Source organism: Scomber scombrus, chromosome 8 (assembly GCF_963691925.1).
Source record: "Scomber scombrus chromosome 8, fScoSco1.1, whole genome shotgun sequence".
Lineage (NCBI taxonomy): Eukaryota > Metazoa > Chordata > Actinopteri > Scombriformes > Scombridae > Scomber > Scomber scombrus.
In genome coordinates, this window is record NC_084977.1 from 9,434,275 (window position 1) to 9,451,045 (window position 16,771).

The 16,771-nt window shown below is 42.6% G+C and overlaps 3 protein-coding genes across 7 annotated transcripts in view; 2 read left to right on the forward strand and 1 right to left on the reverse strand.

Annotated features, from left to right (window-relative positions):
- Nucleotides 1–2,884: 2,884 nt before the first annotated feature.
- On the forward strand, nt 2,885–15,183 carry pcsk9 (proprotein convertase subtilisin/kexin type 9). Its single transcript, XM_062424646.1, has 13 exons — nt 2,885–3,725; nt 7,265–7,607; nt 7,978–8,169; nt 8,865–8,997; nt 9,166–9,299; nt 9,426–9,567; nt 9,827–10,023; nt 10,111–10,294; nt 10,415–10,591; nt 10,675–10,823; nt 10,910–11,075; nt 11,931–12,097; nt 12,182–15,183. Exons 2-13 carry the CDS (start codon nt 7,434–7,436, stop codon nt 12,374–12,376), a joined length of 2,010 nt encoding a protein of 669 aa, XP_062280630.1. The 5' UTR covers nt 2,885–3,725; nt 7,265–7,433; the 3' UTR covers nt 12,377–15,183.
- bsnd (barttin CLCNK type accessory subunit beta) lies at nt 3,736–6,412 on the forward strand. The gene is made up of 3 exons (XM_062424648.1): nt 3,736–4,244; nt 4,356–4,426; nt 5,053–6,412. The coding sequence occupies exons 1-3, from the start codon at nt 4,068–4,070 to the stop codon at nt 5,162–5,164; spliced, it is 360 nt and encodes a 119-aa protein (XP_062280632.1). The 5' UTR covers nt 3,736–4,067; the 3' UTR covers nt 5,165–6,412.
- Nucleotides 13,818–16,771, reverse strand: part of usp24 (ubiquitin specific peptidase 24) — a 35,300-nt gene continuing 32,346 nt past the window's right edge. For all 5 annotated transcript variants that reach the window (XM_062424645.1, XM_062424643.1, XM_062424641.1 and 2 more), the window contains one exon: nt 13,818–16,610. In XM_062424645.1, coding sequence (XP_062280629.1) covers nt 16,548–16,610 — 63 coding nt within the window. In that variant the 3' untranslated portion in view covers nt 13,818–16,547. The remainder of the gene's footprint in view (nt 16,611–16,771) is intronic.

A 16,771-nucleotide genomic window follows, 5' to 3' on the forward strand; every position in this document is an offset into this window, starting at 1 on the left:
GCATTAGGCATGTTGACTTGATACTGAGAATTGGAAAGCAGCACATTTTTTGATTATGGACTAATTATAAGAAGTAGGTCACGAAGAAAAAAGCGGACACACATGCATGTGGTTGAGAGGCTGCCCTGGCATTGTCTGATGTAATCCACGATAGCCTGCAACTTTAAACAAGACATGCTCTGCTTATTGTCCATTGCTGTGTAAGAGTTTCCATCATCACACCTTTTTCTATTTCCAGACACCAAGCTGACACAACTCAGAATGATCAGTATCTCTGTCATTTGAGATACAGACAATGCATGTAAAGTTTTTAATGTTTGTTTGAGAGTTTGAAGAATGAGAAAAATGAAATCACGACAGAAGATTCATGTGCAAGATAATGCGTTCTCTGAAGGAAATGTGGCGTGATATCTCGGAGCTGACATGCATTACTGGAATACTGTGAGTGATTTCTAGTGAGGAGCTAAAGTGGCAATAATCTTGTATTCAGGTTGGGAACAAGTAGAGCCACATAAGGCACAGCGCCACTATAGAGTACAATACATCTGCTTATTTAACATGTTAAAATTAAGTGCATGAGGAATGATTGATGGTTTAAAAACACCAAACCTGAACTGTGATTTTTGAAGTTAAAAAATACTGTGCTCAATTTAAGAAGATGTATTATAATGTAAAATGAAGATTGATTGCTGGTTACCAATACTGTGTCGCATTCTCACAGGGAATAACAGACACAGGTCAGTTTTATGGCCTAAAGGAGCAGAAGGAAGAACAGATCCCACAGTCATGTTAGAGGCGACTGTTTAGGTTTAACCACCGTACTGTCAACACAGAGAAACCACACATTATCTGTCCTACATTTAGATTTACATTTGTCATTCATATAGCAGCACATTATCACTCCCTCCAGGAAATACACGGGACCACGGTTCTTCAAATACAGATGACTTTATTTTCCTCCTTCCTCATAAACCCTGATAAGCCACCGTCGAACTGTTTGAATACATAGTGTGCAAAATTAAGACATATTTGTACATACAGAATGTAAACACATAAGCACAATACAACATAACAGAAATAAACGTACCTCGCTGGCTGCACACAACCGAGAGGGAATGAGTCCACTTGACAAATCTTCCAAACCAAAAATATAATACTTAAAACCGAAATAAATCTTCAAAATGAGCAGTAAAATGTCTCTTTGCACAAACTTAAGGGTTTCAACTTCTTAGTGGAGGTTTTGCACACTGCACCTGCTTCACTCCACTCACTCGTGCTCTTTTTCTCCCAAGTGGTTTGTTACAATTAAATTTGTCCCACTTGCAACACGGTCATAAAATAAATTCCTACCCAGTGTTACACAAAGAAAATAAATATCCATGAAAATAAATAGGATAAAATAAAATATGTAACAAAAACATTAAATAATGACAAATTATATTTATGGCAGTAAAATAAGTATATGATGGAATAGGGAGGAAATATCAGGGGCAAATATTATGTAGCTATACAAATATGTTGTATTTCTTATGCTTTGTATTTTTTATGCAAAGGCAAAGTAGAAAAATATGACGCCCATCTGAAGGCATATGATAAAAGAATAAAAGGAATGAGATTCAATTAAAGTTAAATCTTTGAAATGAGTTAAAGTGTGATGACTGAAAGGAGTTGACTGTCAGTTGTAGTAAAAGTGCTGAAAGAAGCCGAAGTGTGTGTTGAAGTGTAATCATTGAAAATAGTCAACTAGAGGTTTAAGGATTAGTCAATTGACAGAAAATTAATTTTTATAGCAACTATTTTTATAATCGTTTTGAGTCATTTTCAAGAAGAAATGCTCAAATTCTCTGCTTTCTTGCTTCTTAAGTATGAATATTTTCTGGTTTCTTAAGCCCTCCATGATAGTAAACTGAATATATTTGGGTTGTGGACTCTTAGGCGGGACACAATAATACATTTTATGTTGGATCTTCAGTTTTGCGATCAACATTTTTCACAAGTTTCTGCCATTTTATAGACCAACAGCCCTACAGTTGACTATCAGTTGTAATGTAGTTATAGAGAGGAGCTGAAGTGTAAGTTAAAGTTCAATTGAACATGCACATGTACCTGCTCAGAGGAGTTGAAATGTGGGTTAAAGTGTGGTATAATTATCATCATAAAGCACTTTTCAAAACCAATATTACAGAGTACTTTACACATGACAAACAATAAAAACAGAATAACAGGAGTAAAATCAAAATGCGGACACCAGTAAATCCAATGTTGCACAGTACTTTACATAAGAATGAGAAAAAAATCTTAATAGTGCAGCACATAAAACATAATGAGATGTCACACATAAATGACTCATAAACTAAGCAATAAAAATTGGGTTTTAAGAGGTGATTGAAAAGATAATGAGTTGGTTAGTCTGAACCAAAGCAGGTCCCTCCAGAGCTTTTGTACGATCCACTCTAACTTTTAATCTATGACACAGATAATCACTAAAAGGAGTTGGCTCTCAGTTGAAGAGGAGTGGGTGCTGAAAGGAGTTGAAGGGTACGATAAAGTGTAAGTATGTGAAGGAACTGACAGCTGAATCAGTTCAAGTGTAAGCACTGAAGGCAGTTACAGTGTGAGGTGAAATGTTGACACAGAAAGGAATTGAAGCGTAAGATTTGAAATGTGTACTTAAACACTATTTCCTATCTCTTTTTTTCTTTCTTCAGGAGGTTGGACCGAATTCGTCGGGAGATGTCAGCAGACTCTGTCACCACGAGACCAGAGCCCGAACCGTCCCTCCCGTCAACCCCACCTCCCTGGACTATGGAACCTCCTCCGTCCTACGACACAGTGATGAAGAGCCAAGAACACAGCGAGCAGCTTTAACTCCTCACTCTGGTGGACACATTTACTTCATGTCAGTGCCTTTTGTATTTGGCGGGAACCAGTCGGTGCTATCGGTAAGCGCTATTGCTGCGACGGGCCTATTCTGTGCCTTAGGACAGCCGCCCTGATCCTAAACACGGGCCAAGAAGCAGGAAGAGACTGCAGCTGGTTTAAGACTTGTACAGACTGAGCCCCAGTGTGGCCTCTTTGTCTGTTCTGTGACTGATCATGAAAGGAATTGAAATGATCACTACAGCTGCTTCACTCTCTAAACTAAGGGCCTTCCTGGAGATCAGCATTATGTAACATTTACAACCAAGTTGAAGGATTCACATCAACAGATGGGCTGCAAGCCTTCTGAAGACACATAATTACGATATTGTATTGGCCTGCTTGACTTCATGTGACCTACTACTGTGGATGCACAGCACTTCTTCAAACACTAGAACAACTTTCCTCACAGTTTCTATTTGTATCTGCACTCTATCCTGTCATAACTTTGCACAACATTCATTTATTTTTTCAATGCAAAGTGCCTTAGCCAGTGAGAGCCGAATGTCAACAGTACAGTGTTATTCATCTTCCAGCTTTGTATCCAGTATTTGCAGAATGTCCACTGTTAGTTCTATGCTGTGATGTTATTATAAACCTGAGTTAATGAATAGCTACGGGGCTCTCTGTGGGTGGTGTTTGCTCTCCGAAATAATAGATTATTTGTTTAAGAGGGAAACACCGAAAGGCAGAGAACATAGATGGCAGCTAATTTTAAAAGCCACATCTAAACCAAGCTAATGAACGTGGACACTGTTCAGGAGCTGAGTTGCTTGCCAGCAGCTTGAGGCAAGGTGACCTATCAGGTACACACACTCACACACACACACACACACACACACACACACACACACACACACACACACACACACACACACACACACACACACACACACACACACACACACACACACACACACACACACACACACACACACACACACACACAATTTTATACCTGACCTGGCCAGGCTGTCTGCAGGCTTTAATAGGCAGCAGAGTGGAACCCTAACTGTGTTTTTCTCCACCCTCACCTTCAAGCCCTGACACAGAACAACATTAAATCTCTTCTCAGTGGTAGCACAACAGGTACTCTAGTTTCCAGTCTGCACATATAAGAGCTTCAGTAGCCAACAGTAGTTGCAGCGATGGTCGCAGGGAAACCATATCGGTACGGGCTGATAGCGGCAGGGCTGTGCGTGGCCGCAGTCGGCCTGTTCATCATGACTCAGGAGCGACCGCACATCTATGGCACAATGTGTGTTCTGGGCGTCATCATGGTGTGTGTCGGGACTGTGTGGAGCCTCTGCCAGTGCTATCCCAAGGTAGATACAGGCTGTGTGTGTGTGTGTTGGAGAGAACAGCACAGGAAGTAATATGCAATGGCTGCCATGCATGGATGGACTTAATAAGGGAGATAATGTTGTGTTTGTTAGGTCATTTTGGCCTCTGGGATTCAGGAGGAAAAACTAGAGGATCTAGAGTGTACTGCAGCAAAATATGAGAGGTATACACACACATGCACACACACAAACACACACTGTCCTAATAGCCCACAGACAAGCGGGTGTTCATTCAGGTCTTAATGATTCCCTATGGTCTGTCTGTATGTCTCAGGATGCTTAGCGACAATCATATAGTGGGCGTATATGGCGACAGCAGCAGCATAATGTGTCTGTAGGGAGGAAGGGTCTCCTCTAATACACAGTAGATAGTAATTTTATTGTCTTCACAGGAAAATTAATGGTTATGTAATGGAGTGCACCGGTAGCAGGGGCAGAGGATGGAGGTAATGGAGAGGGGTGAGGAAGGAAAGAGTGGAAGGGAAGAAAAGAGGAGAAATGAGAAAGAAACACAGGCAGAGATGGTGAATGAGTAACGCTTCCCCTTCCCCGAACAATGACCATTAATGTTCCCTCGATTTAAGCACTTGGGAGCGTTCGAAAACCTGCATACGAGTGTTTGCAATTACTTGAGCGTTCAGCAGCCAGATAAAGACATGCCTGCTCAGCAAATCCTGCCTTGGGAGGGGAAAAAAAGTAAGAAAATGAGGACAAAATGCTGGAACTAGACTACACTTTCTATTTCTGTCTCTCCCCCCTCTACTCCCCCCCATTTCTTATTTCATTTTAGGCATGCTGAGGCTCTGCCAGGTTTCTGTGGCCAAAAGTCAAGTAACAGCAGACTTCTCCCCGAGGTTCTTAAGATCCAGTGTCAAAGCTGTCCCACACTGCACCTGGTCTGAGGCAGGGACACCATCATCATGACACTCAGGACAGTGAAAAGATCTCATATGATGCTGTTTGAGCGTCTGTGTGTGTTTTTAAAGCTATTGTAAGTGTCTGTTTCTATATGAACGGTTTTGCATCACTTTTTGTCAGTGAGAAGTGGTTAATAAAGTCAAATGTGTGTTGCATGGTAGTTCCAGAGGATGGCACTGTTTACTCTATGAAAAGGAGAGGGAATATGTATGGTAAACCTGACACATAGGAGAACACTGGCCCACATTAACTCCACCAAGACAATGGTTTGTATAAAAACGACACTGTACTTCAGCTACTTAGCGTCGCACTTCCATTGAGACTTACAAGAGACACATTAAAAAAATGGATGCAGCTGATATCTTGACTTTTATTCTTTTCAGTATGGTGTATGGATCAAGCTCAGAAAACATAATGCACCTCTGTGCTAGTGTCAAACTTAAAGATGCTCTTTGGAGCTTTTTTTGAAAACAGACCAAAGTTACGTTCAGTATTTGTCACTAAAACAGATTGTGTGTATCCTTTTTAAGAGATTATTAAGATTTATTTTAGGGCTTTTTTGCCTTTATTTTACAGTGGGCAAACAGGGAGAGGAAGGGGAATGACCTGCAACAAAGCTCCCTTACTGGAATCAAACCAGGGGACACTGCCTTTATGTGGCATACGCTTTAACCACTCCGCTACCAAGGCACTCTACATAATGTGTATCCTTGATGCCTGACAAAACATGCTGAATGCATTTTGCTCCTCATCAAATTTTTGCAAATCTCCATTGCTTCATTTGTTGTTGATCAATGGAATAGTGTGAAACTGGTGGCAGGAAATGTGTGAAGTTTTGAGTATGTGTGTCCTCATTCACTTGCACGATACAAACTAATCAGGGACTCACTCATAATGACATGGCTCTATAGCACTACTAGTGGTGAAAAACTCCATAGGGTGTCTTTAATGGCATCAGTTATCTGGTCACTATCTGGTAATAAAAAAATAGTACAAAGCGGAAAATGTTATGGACTACATCAGAATGTAAATGCTCATAACCTCATATCTCCGTCCTCTCTGATAATTTCTTCATGAGATTTTTTTTACTTGAGCTGTAGGGTCAATGAATAAAATTTCATAACTTCTGGCCTACACAAAATTAACTTTCTCACTATTCGTCTCTTCAGTAAAATTGTTGCTGTCACCTTCTGTCGTCAATGTCAGAATCTCACTGGTCATGCACTGTAAAGGTCAACGTATGTGGGGTCAAAGTTCAATTTATTTGAACAGTTTACATTTGGGAAATCAGCTTAGTGTAGCATGAGGCTCACTTTTTGTGTGAAAACTGCAAAAACTCAATACAAAATAACCATGTTGGCATCATCAGGGTTGTTTTCACAGTCTTGAAAGCTACTCCAGATCCACAGAGGACATTATGCAACTGATTACACAGACTAAGGTGTACTCCACATGATGAATAAACTCACCTTCATGTGTAAAATCAGTGCACTCTATGACTTAATAAGCACTGTTTTGTTCCACTTTTTCCAGTATGATTCACACACGTACAGTAATTATATGGAGTGAACTGAGAGTTAAGGATACAGAGATGTAGCCTATGTGAGAGTCTGAGAGAGATCCAGGAGTTTTACTCTGCTCCCCTGAGCAATTACTTAAACAGCAATGATAAAATAACAATTAAATGATACATAGCCTGATTACATATATAAATATATAAAAACCTCTTCATATATGCACTCACCATGGTGCGTTTCTGCACACAGTCACACACTATGAGCTCAGGCACAGACAAACTTGCACTTACATGCATAACTTCCATTGTTGTGAGCACGCACACATGTTAAAACAGCATTTACAAATTAACTTGCATTGACAGGAAATGTTTTCTCAGATTGTCATTCAATAATGACATGGTGCTTTGGAGGGAAGCATGAAACATGACTCCTCTACAGTAAGAGGTGTTTTTAACGGAGGAGAATCATTCGATACAAAAGCGGTGGCGTGAGCCCCAGAAACGTCACTAGTCCCCGCCTTGAATTATAAGAATCAATTGTTCGATTTTTTTTCTTCTCCCAAATCAGAAGAGATGCTTGGAGGCGTTATCTGACAGTCAGGCACACAGAGCGCGCAGCTGTCGGAGACACCAAAACATCTGGATAACTCAGCCTGAAATAAAAACTCATCAGTGGATTTGTGTCATTTCACACTTCTCCTAATTTTACTGGAAACGGTCCAGAGCTGGTGTGAAGAATGCATCGCACCTCAGTTTGGATCGGCTGGGCGCTGTGGCTGTGCGCATCTTTGGCCGTGAGCGCACAGGACTACCCCGAGGACGACGAGATGATTCTGGATCTAATCCGGGAGGACGGGACTCAACCTGAAACCGGAGCCGAACCCGCTGCTGAGTTTCTCAGGTGCAACAAGGTAATTATCATCAAGCATTTCCTCCGCACACATTACAGCCTGTTTTTACCTGCGTTTCAGCACCTGACACTTATCTGAGGTTCCACCCTTCACTGATGAAGCACTGTCACCTGTAATAAACATCAAATCTTGAGTCATAACTGTTGAGATATTTTTAAATGTAATTTAATTATTAAAAATATGGGTTCTTCTTTGGTCTTATGGTGGTCTCGAGTTGTTCTTGCGAAGTGGCAACCCAAAAGTTGGAGATTTTATTTTTGCATGGTTAAAACATGATCTGTAAATGATAAAGTTGCTTTCTTTTTTGCAAGTAAGCCTACACATCATGTATGGAGCACCTGAACTTCATGTTCTCTGTGCTGTGCTGCAGGCGGCTTGGCGCATGCCCGGTCAGTACCTGGTCATGCTGCGCGAGGGGACGCACGAGTCTCACGTCCAGAGGACCATCAGGAGACTGAGAGCCAAAGCAGCCAGGAGGGGCTACCTGCTGGAGATCCTGCAGACCTACTCTGGAGCTCTGCGAGGCTTCCTGGTCAAGATGAGTAGCGACGTCCTTCATTTGGTAACTCCTCACCTGTCATCATGCTGCAGCTGTGCTCACCTGGATCAGCCTTAAGTGAAGAAACCAAAGTTTGAATTAGCATCTATTGTGTGATTAATAACAGTCAGAACTATCAGAACAAATCTTATGGGCTAATAACAACAAAAGTGCATGGTTTTAACTGAATCACAGTGGATGTAAGCAAAGAAAAAACCCCTTTAGAAATTATTCTAAATTAAGTAGAAATATAAAATACAAATTATTGATCAAGTAATAATTACTTTATTCAACAAAGTGCTTAGTTAAAAAATGATTAGAACAAAGAATTTAAGAAAATCTAACTCCTAATAAAGATAAAAGAATAAGCCACTTAAAGGACTAGTGTGTAAGTTTCAGTGGCATATAGTGGTAAGGTTGCAGATTGCAGCCAAATGAGAATTCTTTCCCCTCACCCTCACGTTCTAAACATGTAGGAAAACCTACTGTGGCCACGAAACTCACCAAAAACGTGAAAAAACCTCTCTATAGCCAGTGTTTGGTTTTTCCGTTCTGGGCTACTGTAGAAACATGGCAATGCAACATCATTACATCCACTATGATTAAAATAAAACAGTTCAAATATAGATGGACAGGTTCACGCCCCTTCCTGTATAGGTTTTTATTTTTATTATTTTCTTCAGAGAAACATTAAAACATTGGATATGTGTTCTTGTCAGGCGGTGAAACTCCCTCATATCCAGTACATAGAAGAGGACTCATCCATCTTTGCTCAGAGCGTCCCCTGGAACCTCCAGAGGTTATTGCAGCCTCACGGTGGTACCTTGGAGAACACAACATACAGGCCACCCAGTGAGTCAATCTTTGTCACACACACACACACACACACACACACACACACACACACACACACACACACACACACACACACACACACACACACACACACACACACACACACACACACACACACACACAAAGCCAACGTTATTACATTCTTAATCCCTCTGTCCTCTGCAGATGATGGAGGGATGGCAGAGGTGTATCTGATGGATGGCAGTGTTCAGAGTTCTCACAGAGAGGTCGAAGGACGTGTGCTCATCACAGACTTCAATAACGTGCCTGAGGAGGATGGAGTCCGAGTCCATAGACAGGTTACACACACACACAGGCAATACTCACACTTGCACAATACTCATAAAAGTGCAGCTCAATAATACAGCTTGCAATTCCTCAGTAAGTGAGTTTCAAAGTTTTGTGTGACCCTGCTTCCTCTGTAGGCCAGCCAGTGTGACAGTCACGGCACACACATGGCTGGGGTTGTGAGCGGGTCAGACACAGGTGTTGCCCGAGGCGCTGGTGTTAACCTGGTCCGTGTGCTCAACTGTCAGGGGAAGGGGACTGTGTCAGGAGCTCTGGCAGGTAAGACTTTAAAACTGTCATTATATGGAGATTATGACCAATAATTGATTTTTGGATGTTTTAAAAAAGTTGGATCATGCTTTAAAGGACAGGTTGACAATTTTTCGGGTCTGTCTCAAAACAACAGGTATTCATATCAGATTTTCCTCACTGTAATTATTCCTCTTGTTCATATTGGGTATTAAAAGAAGACAGTGTTAATTTCTGTGCACTGGCTTTACTTTTTAATTTGGACGTCCTTCCTCTGTCCTCCTCTCAGGCATGGAGTATATCCGAGCGACTTTACTGGCCCGTCCAGTAAATGCAGTGGTCATTCTGCTGCCTTTCGTCGGTGGCTTCAGCCGTTCATTAAACGCAGCTTGTCGGGACATGGTGGCTAACGGAGCCGTGATCATCGCAGCAGCGGGGAACTACAGAGATGACGCCTGCCTCTACTCGCCAGCTTCAGAGCCTGAGGTTACATCACACTTCATCTTTGGAGACTGACATTTACACGCTGTACTACCTACTCACAACCGTTACTTTAACTTCTCACATGTGCAGGTCATCACAGTCGGGGCGGTAAACTCAGCTGACCAGCTCATGTCACAGGGAGCAGGTGGCACCAACTTTGGTCGCTGCGTTGATCTGTTTGCACCAGGCGATGACATTGTTAGTGCGAGTAGTGACTGCAGCACCTGTTTTACCCCCCGAAGTGGAACCTCCCAGGCGGCTGCACACGCTGCTGGTATACACACACACACACACACACACACAGCTAAGACTTCTAAGAAAACACCAGTAACCAAAAAAACACAGACACAATGCATCTGTGGCTGCACAATAAGTGGTTTATATTCATGTGTAGGTATAGCAGCAGTGATCCTGTCGTCCAATCAGAACGCCTCACCTGTGCAGGTCCTGCAAATGATGCTACGCTATTCCATCAGCAACGCAATCAACCTCCTCCATCTGTCCGAATCACATCGTCTCACTACTCCAAACCTGCTGGCAGCCATGCCTCCTGCCAACAACACAACAACAAGTTAGTGACTCACACACTGTAATCTAACACACATGAACGGCATCTGTGTGAAGTTTACACTGTGCGCTCACTTGGGTGTGTAGGTGGGGAGCTTCTGTGTCGGTCAGTGTGGTCAGAGAGGTCAGGGGTCACGAACAAGGACAAGGCCATCAGCCGCTGTCGTCAGGGGGAGGAGATGATGGGCTGCAGCGGCTACGCTACTGACGGTGTGCGCATGGGAGAAACCATTACCGTGAGTTGAAATGGCCTCGTCTGAAAACCTTTCATCGAACGCCCACAAACATCAGAAGTTAATGACGCATGACTCTGTATTAACAGGTGAACAGCGGGCAGATGGAGTGCGCTGCATATAATGGGCCCGGGGGTAAAGGTGTGTACGCTGTGGCCCGTTGCTGTGTGATGAGTGGTCTGCAGTGCCAGGTTCATGCTAGTCCTGAGCCCGGGCAAGATGCTGAGTGTGATGGCATGCAGCACCACCTGTCTGGTAAGTCACAGATACGAGTTTAAAGGGGACATTTCATGGACATTTCTAGGTCTATAGTTTTATTCTGGGGCTCTACTGGAATGTCTTATTACATGTTTTACAGTTTTAAAAAACACTCTTATTTATCTTACACACTCTTCATGCAACCCCTCAGTTCAGCCTCTGTCTCAAACAGGCTATTTTAGCTCTTATCTCTTTAAGGCCCACAACCAATTGAGCACACTCTGTTCTGATTGGTTAGCTGCTGGAGGACATCTCTTGGCAAATACAATCTGAAACATGCATGTGGACAACATGAATAACACAAACACTTTCACTTAAAGGCAACAGTTTTATATACATTAATGTCAAGTTTTGGACATGTGACCAACTGACATTATAACAGTATATAAATGAATGAAGAAAATCACAAAAAGTTTGTTGTCCCATTTAATGGAGTAGCTCCTTTCTTCCCACACATGTCAAACTATTCCTTTAAAAAGGATATATGTTGAAGGAGTTAGTTATTGTCCATACTGTATGCAAACTGTCCTTTAAACCTAGTTCAAGCTTTTGATGTGGCTCCATTTAGAGCATCTTGGTCAATTATGCTAGTTACCATGGTAATCACTGTGAAAGGAAAATGAACTCCCTGCTAGTATAACTACCAGCTTTGTGTGTGGCATAAAGAGAGGGGGTTCAAACGCTGTTATAAATACACTTACATGATGATTCCTATTTATCGCCATCATGATGAACTCAGGTTGGAGGGTCGGTCAGTGCTTGTTTGGAGCTTTGTCTCAGAATCACTTACAGACAATACTTGAAGTTTTTCTGGTGTGATCTGATGTTAACATGCAGGTCTTCTCTTGTTAGGCTGTACATCTCAGTCCACTGTTGAGATCTTGTCAGACTCACGTCCACATCATGGTGATCGGAGGCGGTGCGGGGTGAAAGAAGAGATGACATCACATGCGGTGTGCTGCCATGCCCCGTCTCTGGAGTGCAAGTTGCTGGAAAACATATCAGCTGATAAAGAGCAGGTAAATCAGAGAAATGTCTTTTAAGATCATCTCCTCAACTTTCCATCAGACTTTGAACTCAAAATCGCTGCTTTTCTCCTCCAGGTTGAGGTGTCCTGTCCCTCTGGCTGGACTCTGACCGACTGCAACGCCATCTCACAGGGCTCTGCTATCTTGGGGCCAGTTGCTAGAGGCAACAGTTGTCATGTCCGCACTGCTACAGGAGTGAATGGGGCAGCCGGCATCGCTGTGTGCTGTCGCATCGGACCACCGGAGCAACCTGCCACAGCTCCTCACTGATCATCTCAGTTCGATGTCCAACATCGTGGAAACAGCCGATATCTCTCTAATGCAGTGTTGTCATATTTGTCGTTCAACCTCTGAATACACCCTAAACCCCAAAATACTCGTGTGTGACTGTGAGCAATTCTGTAAAGCTGTTTGTGGTTCAGTTTTAGGATTAGGTCCAAATCAGCTCCAGCACACACATCTGTCTTCTTAGCTGCTTCTAAACCGTTTACCATACACAGTTTGTAAAATGTAACCAAATATTTTTGTATCTTTTTATGTAACAATTATAAAAAGTTTTCTTGAATATATGATTCATTTATTTAAACAAATGTTGACCTTGGTGTTTTATCTGACATACTGTCTGTGTGTTGTTTGTATTCAAGTGATCACCAGACTGGTCCCAATAGTTTAAGACCGGTTTGGAAAGTAGGATTTGAAGAATTTATTTGTTAAGTAACACAATGACAAAGTGGATGATTATTGTGGTCATGAGTTTCATACACTTTCTGTAATAAAACATCTAAAAGCAAATATCTTATCAGATGGGGGACGGTGAAGTAAAATCTTGTAAAATGGGGGTCCATGGTCTAATTTGTACCAGTTTAGGGATCTTCGATGCAAAAAAGTTTGAGAACCGCAGCTTTAAGACTTGACTGCACTGTGTATTTGACTCATGTTTTCAGCTGGTTCAGGAAAATAGTCTGTTCCTAAATGAATTACAACCCAAACGTTGAAAAGGACGCAGCAGATAAAAAGGAGGCAAGGACAGCTGACACAATGAACACAATCAAAGACCGCAGTTCATTCAAATCAAAGCTAGATGCACTGAAATATCTAACAGAGTACACACACAATTAAACACACAGAGGGTGGCTCAGTCAGCAGCAGGAACAGCTGCAGGTGATCAGACTGAATAGCAGCATGAATAATGTGGCGGTATCTCTTGCTCACTTTGCATTTGTCTAAAGATGCACACAAGTTTAACAGCAGACTTTGAGGCAAACCTTTTACTTGAGATTATGCTTGAATAAAACACATTTGTGTGTCCTGAGCAATGAACTGCATCATGGGAGAGTCCATAGTTCATAGTTGAAATAAATGGACTGAAAAATGTGCCGTCATGAAAACCAAGCACGCTCTTCACATACAATATCTGGATGACCGTATAGATGACAGATGCCTTATATTTTTGTCAATAAGAACAATAAGCCACGGGATGAAGCTAGAGTAATGTTAATTGTTCATCATGTGGAGCTGACCTGCTCTGCCTCTCTGTCTAAAGGATAACATGGGATGGGGTACTGAGTGGAAATCCTGCTGAAGTCAACATATAAAAAGGTACAAATGAAAATGAAGATGCAGCAACATAGAATCAGGTACATCTCTGGCCTGAGTCATGAATAATATGACAATCTGTAAAATGTACATGAAAAACAATGTTTACAAAAGGTTGTGCATTCCAGTTTATTTTATATCAAATTTCCCCTTAATCAAACTCTGATGTACAAATTAAAACTGAGTTTTAACATGCATTACAGAATCCTGTGATGGCAGAAGTGAATTTTCAAAATTGAATGACAGTAAAAACCCGTATAGATGCCAATCCATTACCCACGCACTTACCCATCCCTCCCTGCATCCCAGGATTAAAACAAAAGATTGTTTCGAAGTGTTTTTTTTCGCTTTTTCTTTAAAGTAGTTGTGATGATGTAGCAGAGGGGCAAACCTAGAGGAGACTCCCGGCTGAATTATCACTTGGCACAGACTGCATGCAGCTCCATCGGATAGCACGTAACCAGCCACAGAGGAAGGGCGTGTGTTTGTGACAGTAAGTGCTAATGACCAAATTACACAGCAAACAACACAGGGGGCTGTTTTTTTTTTCTCCATCACACAGAAAAGACAAACTTCACCACCACTTACTGCCACACATGCAAACGTGCCAGAGAGCACAACGTGACATTCACATCTAGTGAGATAGAGAGGAAAATGGGCTTGGGGGGGGGCTAAAACAATGTCTTCCCTCTCCTCAGGCTCCGAGAGCCCACAACGAGGACGCAGAGGAGCCTCAGTGGATTGATTACATGATGACTCCAGCAGAAAACCATTTTGCATGATTGCTTTGTAGGTCCTCACACTGTAAACATTGACCTGTTAAAGCTGATAGCTAATCTGCTAAACTAGTTTAAGCTCATGTCTTCAGAACATCTGAGTGAAAGTGTGGCTTCCTTAAAACTATCTAGCATAAATCAGTATCTACAAAGTGTCTCTGCTTGAGCACAGAGTGAAAAGAAGCAGCATTTGACCATCACCAAAACCCTGTCCTGTCACCTAAACCCTGTTTTATTAGGGTAACCCCCCTCCCAATTCCCCCATACACACAGAATTATCAACCGACAGTAACATTCCTACAATCCATTATCACGACACACAGAGGACATTCCCTGTATTGTTTTGGGTCTGACGGGGGGATGAAAAAGCCCTGTTTGCACTCCTACAGTGAGACTATTTGACCACAGGAAACACTTGGTTTGGTGTCACGGTCAGGACAGGTGGAGAAGACGTTAACACACCTCCTCAGAGACATGACAATACAGTGTCAGAAGCGGGGACAGGGGGAGAGATCGGGAGGTTAAGGCACTTCAAGTCTCCCGATGATTGGGGGGTAGGGGATGATGGTTACACGTGGGTGGCGTTCTTGAGCTAGAACTCGGGCTACATTTGGGTTTCGGCCCCTCTGTGTTTCCAAAGGTAGACAAAAGCAAAAAAGGCAAAGCAAAAAGAAAACTCCATAGAAAAAAAAGAAAAAATAAGAAAATCAAACCTGATAAAGCAGAGGTAACAGTGAGGCGAGGAGGACCTGTTCTTTGTGTGTTTGTGAGCGAAGTGAATGACGTTACACACGCTTGCATTTTTTTTCCCACAAGTTCTACCATAGTGTGTTATTCTTTGTGTGTGTGTGTGTGTGTGTGTGTGTGTGTGTGTGTGTGTGTGTGTGTGTATAAACTTGGCACCTAAAAAATAAAACATGCTCCTGAGCTCCCCCTCAGTCACGACTGATCTGTGGGCTTCCAAGATCAGCTTTTTTTTTTTTCTTGCATAAGGCTTAAGTCTCTAAACATCCTTTCCAAAATTCAATCTGTCCAGAGTCAAAGAAAAGTGGCAAAGAAAATAAAACACGGCAATGAAAAAAAAAGAAGAGTAAAATCCAGCACGAGGCTGCCTGTCAGCGACAAGAAGTGGAAGGGAGAGTGCTGACCGTGGCTGGCACTGCTTGTTTCAAATTTGCTGAGAGGGCTGGGATCTGTCCTGTTTTCTAGGTCAGACCCTGCCCTGTGCTGCGTCCCTGTGGCTACGCTGTGGTTGGGGGGGTCAAAGGTCAAGTCACAAGTCACAGGCAAAGTGGCTCGCCATCAGGGCTTCCATGTGTCTGCAGAAGTGGCACTGACAATAGATCTCAAGTGTTAAAAGCAACAAAAAAAAGAAGAAGGAGAGGACACGAGCATGAGGAGGCTCTAGAGGAACTGACCAGTGCCGCTGTACGTCACAATTGACTGGGCTGGACTCTAAAGTGCATACTTAACCCCACCCCTTCCAAATGCTCATGTGTGGAGATGTTCCCGTATAAGTGCACACAATATGTCTGTACGCCGAGTTCCTCTAGAGCGGGGCTAACGTGACCTCTCGCAATTCGCATGGCTGTGGAGTTGAGCGCAGGAGACTTTAAAATATTATCTTACATCGGAAATTACATCTATGGAACAAATCTTTACAATATGAATATGTCTATGTAGATACATTGGCAAATATGAGCAGAAAATTGTTAAAACACAACCCAAACCCATCCTCCACCTCGCTGTCATTCTGAGTGAATGAATGAATAAAAAGGATAAACTGAAGTCATCCGTGATTGTGGAAGGTTTTTGCACTTCCCCCGTAATCAACTCTGCTGCCCTTAATGCATCTCCACCATCGCCTTGGCTGGTCTGAAAGGAAGTAATTCATGATTTATTCATAGCTCCTTAGTTGCTGTAGCGACCGAGAGAGTAATTGTTCTGATTGGCTTGTTGTGGAGTCCTAAATGTCCTGACCAATCAGAGGCGAAGTGCAGCCCTTTTTTCGAATGGCTGCCCGGAGCTGTGCTGCCTCTCCTATGGAGGGATCCTGCTGGTTGGAGGAGCTAGGGGTCCACGTCTTCTAGGTCGCTCTTCGAATCACCGAGCATCATGGGAGACTCTGACCCCTGTGAGAGATAGAGAAGGCGCATGTTTAATTTGAGAAATGTGTTGTTTTTGTGAGGAGAGGGAACAAATCTGTATGCCAGGCAGTGACAGTGGGATTATAACTTTTGAACGCCATGCTCGTTATCTGCAGCGTTCACGCCTGCGTCTGAACACGTCTGAC